This window comes from Schistocerca americana, chromosome 9 (assembly GCF_021461395.2).
Source record: "Schistocerca americana isolate TAMUIC-IGC-003095 chromosome 9, iqSchAmer2.1, whole genome shotgun sequence".
Taxonomy (NCBI): Eukaryota; Metazoa; Arthropoda; class Insecta; order Orthoptera; family Acrididae; genus Schistocerca; species Schistocerca americana.
Genome location: NC_060127.1, coordinates 70,985,783 through 70,998,541, shown reverse-complemented (window position 1 = coordinate 70,998,541; position 12,759 = coordinate 70,985,783). Strand labels below are relative to the sequence as shown.

Genomic DNA, 12,759 nt, shown 5'->3' with positions numbered 1-12,759 from the left:
CTAATGGAATATTTAGTCCATGACAAGAATGAAATAAGGTAAATGGGGCTATTCACTAGCACAATATTAACACTAAAACTTTTCATATATTGAAGTCTATGAATCCCTATCTGCAGTTCAGAATGGAGTTTTATATTCTCGTGAAAAAATTCATAACATGCTGCTGGTAGATTTTAAACAGGTAATTAAAAATTCCCAAATTTTCAGTACTAAGAGAAAAGATACCTCATTGATCACTGCTATAATTTATTAGAATATCTGAAGTTCAAAACACGTCTGAAAATGTAAAAATTTTATGTGTAACTTCTCACATTTGATATATTACATCACTGAGATAATATACTTGTCTGCATGGGGTTCTTCTTTAGGACAGTTACATAGCTGTGCATGTGCCAGGCATTGATTCGCTCAATGTTTGGGTACTGATGTTGAAAATTCTAAACCTTTGTGACTTATTCTTGTTTCCTGAATATGCAATGTCGCCATCAGCGGTTCATTTGGTGAAATTACGCACCTCATACAACTATCTTGCCATGTTAATAAAGAAATTATTACTGTCGATAGATATTTGTATTTGTCTATGTCCATTCGCAAATAATTTCGCCAGCCGTCGGGTTTGCCATGTAACTCGCGGAGTAACTTTACCGTCGACTGAAGAGCCACGGTCTATTCAGATCGTTCTTTCTTCCTCTGGCGCTTTATTAACATCTTTATGACTAGTTGCGAACACAGACCGCAGTAAAATTTCTTGCATAATCAGATACTTTCATGTGTTGAAATATCCTTTGAAAGAGGGTTGCCGCATTCCACTAAAAATTGTTTCGTAGAGCGACATAGGGCGGACCAGCAGTAGACTGAAATTATGTTGTGTAAACGCACGAGATTTTGCGGCCATTTGTTGCAGCACAGACATTTGCGCAGATATATGTGCACACAGATCCTTGCACCTGAACAGGCCTAAATAAATACTTATCGATATCATGAGCGTCCATGGCAGCGCAAAGATATTGTGCTACATTTCGGACCTGTGTCCTGTAGTATTATCTATACCGATTGTGTTTGGATCGACGTGTTTAAAATTCAGACACTGACAAACAAGGTAATAAATGTTTGTGGATTACTGCTCCGTAATTTAACATTAAATGTGAGCTACGAAATCGCACCAGAAATAATGTAAATGAATGTTGCAAATAAAATATTAGAAATCTGTCACTGCATGGATGACTTGTTGCTACCGAGCAAGTTAGCGTGCTGAACACCCAGAGGCTGAGAGGAGACTGACCTGTCATATGTGTAAAACTTCTGTAAATGCGCCAGCGATTATGACTACATATGGTTGTTTCACTGAAAATGATATCTATATCATCATTGCGACCGGTACTGATACGACAGTAGTTGTCGCTTAAATGTAGCGTAAGCCTCTCAGGAAACGAAGCTAATTAAAGAATTTTAAGAGTTCGAGGTGTTCGCCAATGTAACATCGCATTTCTTACACAGTTTTATTTTGCTGGTTGTTTTGAATAGCGTCCGAAATGTGTTCTTCATGGCTTTACCTGTCGAGATTTTTGTAGGCCATAGACAGACACAAAGGAAAAGCGAGAACTGATAAGAATATGCGGGGCACGGTTGGTTAAGTTTATTGATATAAACAAAGTCTGCCCAATCCAGATCTAGTTAACTGAATTGTATTTAGTTTGTCGGTGTCTACCCCGTTTCGAACATGATAGAAGATATGAAATAAAAGCACGTAAAATGCCTCGTTCAACTTTGGATTTTAAAATTAGGTTGTTTTTCAGTCTTGATTTTCGATAACTTCATTTACGTAGGTGTTCGTTATATGCATTCCAATGTAGGTTTCTACCTTGCAGAATGACTTCAGTTGGTCGGGGCCGTGGAAGAGTGGCGTATACCGCCCCACTGCGACGTCCTGGCCAGCCTGCTAATGCACCAGACTATGTTCAGACTATGAACGCACTAATGTCAGATGTGGACTATGCGGAAAACATGCTGGATTATGTGGAAAAGCAAGTGATTGCAGCATGCTCATCCGTCACTGCAACTGAGTATGTGTACTTTCATTTTGAAGTGAACATGTTTTGTTTATAGAATTTTCTTTTTTTTTTTTTCAATTTACTAACTATTACACAGAATGTGGCTTAATCTACATTTTTACCAAAAGCAAGTGTCGGTGCTATCCCTAACAGAATTCAGTGTTCAAGTTTGAAATCACTTGTTACCATCAGTTCAGTGGTGAGGTGGCACTAAATTGCAAATCTTTGCCCACTCGATCGGCAAGGACAAAAAGCATGTGTTCAGATTGTAGGCCCTAGTTGGAAATAGTATTTACAAATTTTGGTTGTTATCAGAAATTTTTATTCCTTACATGAAGGATCAGTGTGTCCATTTTGGCTTTTCTTTAATTTTAATCTTCACGCTCTCCTATTCCTTTGCATTTTAAATTTCTTATTGAACTGGATTGGCACAGATGGTATAAAACTTAATTTAATAGAAGAAAATTTTGAATAGTAAAAATGCTTTGTTATGGTGACACGATACAATTTAATTTATGCATATGTTGCATATAACTAACACAAATAGACCTTGCTTTAAACTTTGAAAACACGCAGATCAGTGGGTGTTTTGTATGGTCAGATATCACAGTAATGTATATGAACAAAACTAATAAACTAGGTAGAAAGCCCTTAAAATCTTGGATGCTCATATTGCTGAAAACTTGAACTGGTAGAAAGTTTTTTTACAATCGACCATTTCACCCTGAAAATTTTTGCCAGTTTTGGGCACATACAAACCAGTATGTTAACATATTTTACACATTTTTGGCAACCCAAAAATTTCATTAATTTTCTTACGCAGTTGGGAATGTTGACCATTGCCTCACACTAAATTTGTATATTCATTAAATTTGTTAACAATACAATGCAGCTTGAGAGTAATAGGCATATGTATAAATACTAGGAGTAAGAAATTATATACACTTTCCATTTGTGGCATACAAAGGACATACGCAGCACAAAAAGGACAGTGATATTCATAAACATAATACTGTAAGACGAAATGAGTTGCACAATCCATCACTCAGCCTTATTGCGGCATAGAAGTGATGAGTGAGATAATCTGTCCCAATCAATTCTGTGACTACTTAGTCAGTGGTATAAGGAATTTGATAGATAATAAAATAAATTTCCAACACAAACTAAAATTTTATGTGCTTCACAACTCGTTGTGAAAATATTAGTGTCAAATGTTTAATATATTGACCCATTTGTAAGGTAATCATATGCTTGAAGTTGTTTTATACATGGGAGTTCGGTTCTTTAAAGAATCAAGGTTTTACTGGTAACTGAATTATACCAAAACATTCTTTGACACCTCTATCCTTGGATAAATAACTCTGACACACAGCAGAAGTAGTTGTTGTTTTTCCAAATATAGATTAAAATTGTACCTCGTAACCATAGAGCAATTCTTAAACAGAAATAGGTAGTCAGTTGCAAAAGTATAAGTGGTTGGGATATATGTTTTGTCTGTTTTGAAAAGCTTTTTCTTTTAAACTGACTAAATGTGGGCGACATATTCCTCATCGTGTTTATCATGAATATTGTGAAATGAACATGAATAGGGTGTTGTGTTTTAACTTTGGTATGTCTGATTTACTTTGTAGACCTCATAAATTTTATAGGAAAGACCCATGGCTTATGTTTTGGGGCTTTGATGTCTTGACAGCTAACTTTTCCTCCTCAGATAAGCTAATGCTGATTTGTGTCCTAGCAGCTTTTGTGAATGTACGCAGTACCAGTAATGCCTTTATTGTGCTTTCTTTTTTCTGGGCCTAGGGAACGAAACGAGGCATTGGTATAGTAGGGCCTACTTATATTATGATGCCATATGACATGAAGATAGCATGCATGAATGACTTTTTTCCAGTTGTAGGCATCATTGCAATGTTTCGTTTATCAGTATGTCTGGTTCTTGTATGTGGTACAGTGGGTATTTGATTTTTGTGATTGGTTCACATTGGTTATTGTGTAATGCTATTTAAAATTTGTTTATAGTTATTGTCATTGCAGAGCCTGTTGGTAGCGGAGTTTGACATGCCAGTGTCCCTGCTTTGGGAAAGAGAAAAATGTTAGCTTCCACATTTCAGATGACACTTGTCTCTCTGATAAGTCTCTGTAGTGACAGAAACAATTGATGGGACGTGATTTAGATGTCTTAAATGTAGTAACCTAACTGTGTCCTCTACTATGACTAGGGATGGGTTGTTGGTGTGATAAAGTGTGGCGGTCAGCTAGAAAGGGTATGTGGTTTGACTGGTTGAAATTTGGTTTGTATAAAATTTTACATTTGTGTTGTTTACTTTGCTTAAGGCGGAGTATACATTTTGTCTATATTGAGGAGTGTGTCATTAAAAAGTGAAAGACCGATGTTATTTTAGTATGGAGATTTGTAGAGATCTAATTAGTAGTAGGGAAAAATTGGAAGTGGAAGAGTTGTAGTAGAAATTCAGAAGTCTTGTTTTGCTGACATTATATGTCATCCGTGCTAAGCCTACAGTTGGGTTATGGTGCATTTGTTTTGGGTAAGGCTAAGGAGACGTGGTATTAAAAGCTATTGAGAAAAGGGGTGCTGCCGCTTTATCAGATTTTACTAAGGAAAATAACAGAGGAAGAGATTTGACTTGGTGGCTCAGTGGTCGTATCAGACTAGTCTGGTCTGGGGTTAAGACCCTCTCACTTCTGGCAATGTTTGTTGACATAAAAAATGCCAAGGTAGACCATGGTTTGGAGTCTTTGTTAAAGAGAAGGTCCTCCAAAAACTGGCTGGGTGTGTCAGTTCAAGGTTGGAGGAAGGTGATAACGCACCAACTCCAATAGGGCCGTAAATGGAAAAAGTGTACTAAAGTGTGACCGGCTTTTGAGTTGTGTGTTACAGTAGTTAATTGTTTTTGCAATGAATGATGGGAAATGAGCACGATAAATGACGTCTGATGATTAGACGTGGTGGCGTAATGAAATGTATTGTGCAGAATGTTGTTGTGGTGTCACCGCCAGACACCACACTTGCTAGGTGGTAGCCTTTAAATCGGCCGCGGTCCGTTAGTATACGTTGGACCTGCGTGTCGCCACTATCAGTGATTGCAGACCGAGCGCTGCCACACGGCATGTCTAGTCTAGACTCCCTAGCACTCGCCCCAGTTGTACAGCCGACTTTGCTATCGATGGTTCACTGTCTACATACGCTCTCGTTTGCCGAGACGACAGTTTAGCATAGCCTTCAGCTACGTCATTGGCTACTACCTAGCAAGGCGCCATATTCAGTTAGGCCTACTATAATCTGAACAGATAAAATTGTGAATCATGTGTCGTCAAGAGCGACGTTCATCATTAATGCATTAAAGTTAAGTATGAAACTAATTACGTCCGCTTTCTGAAGTCTAATTTCTTGTCATGTTCCAGACCTCACGCCATTAGAGTTCTTCCCTCCTCATGCCAGTCTGCGTGAGCTAAAAAGCGTGCGTTTCAGCCTCCTCTAGTAACACGGTGTTGGCTCTTCTGCCAACACAACAGTTGTCATATGGAACAAAATATTCTGTAAAATTTAAACTGTGGTCTAAGGCTTCTGTATAACTAAAACCTCAAAAATACCCCAAAAGTTTTCAAAACAAGCATTGGTTTATGCTACTGATCAGTCTGTCACCACATACAGTTTTCCTCCAGTCACATTCATTGGCTTAACCAACTCGCAACCAAACTGTAACATTTCAACCTAGCCTAGACCTTCAACTACATTGCAGATTGGTCCATCGCCACAACCAGTTTTCCTGCAGGCACATTAGTTGACATCGCCATCTCACAACCAAAGTATTACATTGTAACATGAGACAATATCCCAAGAAATCCTCCAAGAAACATATGATTGAAGAAGTATGTATGAAAACCATTAACCAACTTTATAATCCTAAATAGGCAGATCTATAACCATCAGTCTCACACTATGTGTGTCGAAAACAAAAGTAACAAATTTGTATGTTCTGCTGAAACAATTAGATTCAGCATCTCCCATTGCCTACTGTATATTATCACTCAGTTGACTATCGCCTACAAAAACTGCTGACCAGCTGCAGCATCCAGCAGGGGTTAACGGTAACGTCCGATTCCACCCGTCTGCTTTGACCAATGACGTCACCAATATGGAGGAAACGACCCTTCACAACAACTCCCACATCGCGACTATGATGTCATTACGTAAACATGACAACAAACACAAAAATAGATTTAAAAAAACTGTCAAACACATATTCCTCCAAAAATATAATGAAACTAACGGGACAAGCATGGGAAGTTGGGGGTTTTTGGGTGGGGACAAACTAAAGATGAACACATGCCACTAAACCAAACAACAAAAATGATAAAACAAAACTACCACAACCTTCCCAAAATCAACTAAAACAATATCCACAGCCACACCAACAGAATAAACCACAACCAAATCAAATTTGACTTACAGATCTGAAATTTGTGCCAATTTATTAAGTTTCTTATAAGGTTCAAAAATACATGCTAATTTACTATATTCATCAAATAGTTAATTCCCAAAATCAAAATTTCTTTAAATTTTAAAATCAAATTTTTTTACCTTTTGAAAAAAGGTATGTAGTTAACTGTACACTATTTGTTAATGTGTGTGCTAAATTTCATGGTGGTGTTCCAGTGGGAACATATGAAGATAAATTTTATTTTACTGCAAATTTGCTTTGCAAACTGCATCACAACTTCTGCAGGTGGTTCATGAAACCTAATTTTAAATGAAATTATTGTATCCGAACTAAGCAGACTTCAGTTTATGATTTTAACAATGGAATAAAACAACCTAAATAGTATAAGGGATATTATGTCTTTTTCATTTTATATAACTTTGAATTTGGTTTTTTATTTTTGCAGCACAACAGAAAATAAGTACTACCAATGTGTAACAGTAAAATAAAAACATTCACTTCTACTGACATAATAACACACTTCAGTGAAGATCAGTTGTCGAAACTAATTTAACAAAGCACTGGAGGGGGGAAAACGGAGGAGGTTCCTGGAATGCGGTACATGTGATGCGTGAGTCAGGTACACATATAGCAGCTGTTCTGAAATGGAAGTAGTGGTGTTGTATACAGAATGAAATAAATGTTGCTACAGTCTGAGAACTCCAACATAGAGGACTCCAGCATGAATCATCACTGTACTACAGTACTGGGTTTGTAAGGCAGTATTTAAGAAAAGTTGTACTTTCTCTACTCTTCATAATCAATCTTTTAATAAAAGTTAAATGAATTAATTTTACTTTTTTATATCTCTTATAAGTTTCATCTTTTTGATGCCTGTAATTTCTTTCTTAAAAAGAAAACAAACTATGAAAAAAAGTGGTCAAAATTTTGTCGTAGTCCCTTAAAGAAAAGCTCGCTCCGTGTGAGTAAGGATTTTAGAAATCTAACTTCTTCGATGATCTTTGGTATCGAAGAAGGCATGGAAATCTGCACTTCAAGTGGACTGAAATTATTTAAAGAAAGAAAACCTGAACTACTGTTAATGGAAAGCAAAGACTCTTATGGAAAGGTGCATTTAAGTTGTAGCACATCTGTTGACCCTGAGTTTGTGGATGTTGAAGGCAACTTGCATTTGTTGAATGCCTCTTTTGACTTCAATGGTAGAATCCCCAGTAGTAAAAAAGAAATGTAACAGCTCAAAGAAACATTGTGAAGGTAAAGCCAAAAAAATTACATGCAGAATATGTGAAACATGCTTTTAGGCAGAATCTGGTGATAATCAGGAAATATGTGGCTTTGATGATCCACAAATGGAAATGATTGATCAGTTTAAAAACCATTTCACACTTCTGATAGAAACAAAAAAAAATTTAGTGTTGTCATCACTAACAAAGTTGCCATGCACTCACATAGAAAGAGAGTTTGGAGTAGGCAACTACATGAAAAGAAAAACAAAAACTTTAGTGGAAGGGAAGGGCAAACTCTACTCCTGATCTGCAGCTTGGACTGTCTTTGTCTGCCAAAACTGTTCGCTTCGTGAAAATTTTATTGTGATCATATTAGCAGGCAAATGCCTGGGAAAAAGGATTACATTTCTGTGGGAAAAGATAGTGATGGCAAGCCTATGTGTGTTCTAAAAAGATAAATTTTTGGGAATCTAAGAGAAATGTACAAACTTTTCAAATCAAATAACCCAAAAGTCCAAATTGGATTCTCAAAATTTGTTGAATTAAAGCGAAAAAATTGTATTATAGCTGGAACAAGTGGGACACACACTGCTTACATTTGTGCAGCTCATCAAAATACAAAACTGATAGCTGGCACAAACTTCATCAAGGTCACCATATCAGAATATGGAAGCACACTTTCCACATAAAAACATTGTGTGTTCAAAATTATGTGCAACCCACCAGATACTCTGTGCTTCACAAATGAATGTGACTACTACCCCGATGCCAAGCATTTTTAAAGACGCCCTCATTCCTGCACTTCAAGAGGAAATTATAGAAAACATATCTTACAAACAGTGGACCGCTGTTGGTTGCTACATGTTTCCAACTGTAACCAAACCAACAGATGTATTTGTGCAGGATTTTTGTACACAGCTAATTTCTTTGTTGCAAAACAGCAACCTGCTTTTTTTCTGAAAAGAAAACTTCACTAATGCAAAATGAAGCTATTATTGTACATGATTTTGCTGAAAATTATTCTTTTGTGCCTCAAGATGGAGCCCAAGGATTCCATTGGAGTGATTCCATGGCCACAATGCATCCATTTGTTGTTTATAATTAGACAAAAAGTGGGAATAATGAAAAAAATATTCCCACCTACAAAGGGTTTGTTTTATATAAGATAGTTTACACACAACACAGAACACACACACATGTTCTAAAAGAGTTAATAAAGCTCGATTTGAAAAAAAAAAAAAAAAAAAAAAAATTGCTTCAGTGATGGTTCATAGCAGAATACAATTTTGCTAATTTATGTCATCATGCTGAAGATTTTGGAGGCACTGAGGCAGAATGACATTCTTACACTACTTCACATGGAAATGAGTGTGTGCTGGTGTTGGCAGCACAGTAAAAAGGTTTGCAACCAGAGCTAGTCTGCAAAATCCTATCAATAATGAAATATTAACACTCTTCCAATTGTGTGGGTGGGGTAAGTAGTCATGCCATCAATCAAATTTTCTGTTTGTCAAAGGATGAGCTTGCAGCAGAAGAAAGGATATTGGCAAAAAGATTTTATGAAGCCATAGCAGTCAGAGGGACTGAGAAATGTCATGGGCTTATTCCTTTGAGCAAAGACAAGGTTAAAGCAAAAGTTGTTTCTGATTTTGAAGACTGTGACGTTCATAAAATTCAGGTGGGTTCTGTTGCATATGACATGCCATCTGAACAGATTACATGTAGAGGATTTGTCGCCTGTGCTTATGACAACATATGGTGGATGGGTTGTGTGCTGTCAAAAGATGAAAAAGAAGCAGAAGTAAATATTTTACTTATGCTTCCTGTGGACCAACTCCTTCTTTTTCACACCCAAGAAGACCAGATGAATTTATTGTTCCAAAGAACTTCATAATTTGTAAAGTACACCCTATAATTGCCACTGGAATAATGTACAGACTATCAGATGAAGATATGCTTGAAGTCTCTCAGATTATTCCAGAATGAAATTTTTGCTCTGCAGCGGAGTGTGCGTTGATATGAAACGTCCTGGCAAATTAAAACTGTGTGTCAGACCGAGACTCAAACTTGGGACCTTTGCCTTTCGCGGGCAAGTGCTCTACCATCTGAGCTACCCAAGCGCAACTTAGGACCCTCCCTCGCAGCAGTAATTCCGCCAGTACCTCATGTCCTATCTTCCAAACTTCATCTGCCAGGAAGTTTCATATCAGCGCATACTCCGCTGCAGAGTGAAAATTTCATTCTGGAAACAGGGTTGTTAGTTGTGGTTGGGTATCTCAGATGGTAGAACACTTGCCTGCGAAGGCAAAGGTCCCCAGTTTGAGCCTCGGTCTGGCACACAGTTTTAATCTGCGAGGTAGTCTCACAGATTATATTGCAAAAGAATGTGTTGTTACATCTGTAATCTGTCTGTCACTATTGTTTTAGAGTACTAGATAGTGTCATATAATGGAATAATGCGATATATAATCTTAGTCTAATAAGATAGTAATTGGATCATTATAAGGTTTTTCTTATTGAAGATGAATACAAAATTTCTCACTGAAAGTCACTGTAACAACTCATTGTTAAATAGTAACTGCTACACCAATGTATAATTACTAATATTAATTAATATGAATGTATTTATAAAATACAGCCACAGTTAAGTAAATTATTTGTAGTCTTATGCATGTAGTGTTTTGTTGTATGTTCAAATATTTTCATAATTAACCTGGGAATGTAATATATTGTCATTAAATGAAAAATAACAATCATTCGACTGCCTTATATGGTTTTGCCATGCAAGGTTTCCATTACAATTTAGTAATAAGTGTGCAGCCCTACTAACTGTGCTGGATTCTGTGCTTACCAGTACAATAAAATTCATTTTAATGTTCCCACTGGAATACACACATTTACAAGTAGTGTATAAGTAACATACTTTTTTTTCCAATAGAAAAATATTCCAGTTTTGGGATTCTAAGAATTTGAAAGAGATTGGTTTTGGAAAATTCAACTCTTTTATGAATATAGCAAAATAGTGTGTATTTTTTAAACCTTATAAGAAACTGAATAAACTGGTACAAATTGCAGGCCCTTAATTCAAGAAGTTTTGGAGATAAGCCATTTTAAGGTTCCAAAAATTGATAAAAATTGCATAACTTTTGAAACTTCACAAGTTAGTATCTCTAACAAATGGCAAAAAAAAAATTGTTCTTCATGTAAACCACTCCTGCTATTGATATACAACAATATATCAAAATTTGTCATGTAAAGAACCAGACTATTTGTTGATTTTCACATGGACTGACCCATGCACCATTTACAACAACAAAACACAGTGCACACACAAGCTTCTGCCAAGAAGCAAAATGTGTCAATGCCTGTGCAGTACTTCATAACAACAAAATGCTTTCGATGCGGGGCCTTGTTTCAATGAGCATGACATCACACTTGTTTACATTTCCAACAGGTCATGGGAAAATATTGCAAATTGTGGTTTAAAGAGTGGTACTTTCAAAGTAAATTTCCTTTTATGCAAGATGAATTAAGTCACTTGTGAGAATGCATGATGAATTTTTAAAATCACAGAGCATTATACTCTCATTCGAAACTTAACACTGAGGACCAGTCACTTGGAAAAATTTCGGGTCCAGAAGGGCAGCCATTTATGCCATTATTTAAAATGTTACTGGAACATTTGTGTTTGATGTATCTCAGTTTTTTTGTATATGACAAATTATCCAATAGCGACGGAAAAAGGTATAATTATCCTAAAAAGAAAAAAAGTGTGAAATGAGTTCTTAAGCAATTTCACACATAATTGGCCTTTCTAAGGAAAAGTCTAAGCGCTCAACAGAAAGTTTATTCAATCAGGTAGCCCATGTTCTGCGCAGAGCAGTGAAATTTATGATTGTGCTTGTCAGAAATATTCAGCTACTGCAATTTAAGCTGTGTTCTTAGGTTCCTGATTAACCACACCCTCAAAAAAAAAAAAAAAAAAAATTTTGATGACCAACATTATATATGAAAGCTTAGCTTTTCTTGAAGCTATACTGTATGTACATTAATTTAAACCATTAACTTTTCCTATTGGTGTGTTCGCACTTCTCAACAATGATGTTGCTATTGGCTGAATGCATCACATGTCCTGTGGTCAGAATATATGCAGTCATTTTCTGGCAATATGTGACATGAACTGTGATTGCCTGACAAAAGTGCATCATAGTCTCAATTTCAGTTCTTTGGAAGCTATCATGCTGTGTTTGGTGGAATTAATGTTTATACTTTGGTAATATGAAATATGAAGTGTAAATGTTCTCGCAGATCAAAGATCTTTCCAAAATCTGGGTCAACTTTCCTAAAGTGCCGAGAAGTTCTGTGGCCTTGTATAAAACCTGACCACACAAAGGACTGATAAGTTTCACAACTCCAAGGGAATGTATATCTACATCTATTCTCCGCTAGCCACCAAGCAGTGTGTGGCGGAGAGCACTATTCGCGCCAAAGTCATAATCCTCCCCACCCCGTCCCCCGCCCTCCTGTTCCACTCGCAGATCGCGTGAGGGAAAAACGACTGTCTGAATGCCTCAATATGAGCTCTAATTTCCCTTACCTTTGAATGGTGATCATTGCGCAATTTGAAAGTTGGTGGTACTAATATAGGCTCTACATCCTCGGCGAAGATCGGATTTTGGAATTTAGTGAGCAGCCCCTTCCGTTTAACGCGTCGTCTATCTGCAGGTGTGTCCCACTTTAAACTTTCTATGAGATTTGTAATGCTCTCATGATGGCTAAATGTACCAATCACGAATCTTGCCACTCTTCTTTTGACCTTCTCAATCTCTTGAATCACACCCAAGTAGTTCAAATGGCTCTGAGCACTATGGGACTCAATTGCTGAGGTCATAAGTCCCCTAGAACTTAGAACGACTTAAACCTAACTAACCTAAGGACATCACACACATCCATGCCCGAGGCAGGATTCGAACCCACGACCGTAGCGGTCGCGCGGTTCTGAACTGTAGCGCCTAG

The 12,759-nt window shown here is 37.0% G+C and overlaps 1 protein-coding gene across 2 annotated transcripts in view; it reads left to right on the top strand.

The window, feature by feature from the left end:
• Nucleotides 1–1,052: 1,052 nt before the first annotated feature.
• LOC124551003 overlaps nucleotides 1,053–12,759 on the top strand; it is a 57,627-nt gene continuing 45,920 nt past the window's right edge. The window contains exons 1-2 of one of the 2 annotated variants that reach the window (XM_047125842.1): nucleotides 1,053–1,099; nucleotides 1,869–2,063. In XM_047125842.1, the coding sequence (XP_046981798.1) occupies nucleotides 1,870–2,063 (194 nt within the window). In that variant the 5' untranslated portion in view covers nucleotides 1,053–1,099; nucleotide 1,869. Of the gene's footprint in view, nucleotides 1,100–1,286; nucleotides 1,785–1,868; nucleotides 2,064–12,759 lie in introns of those variants that run through there. The other variant, XM_047125841.1, reaches the window with a different exon arrangement.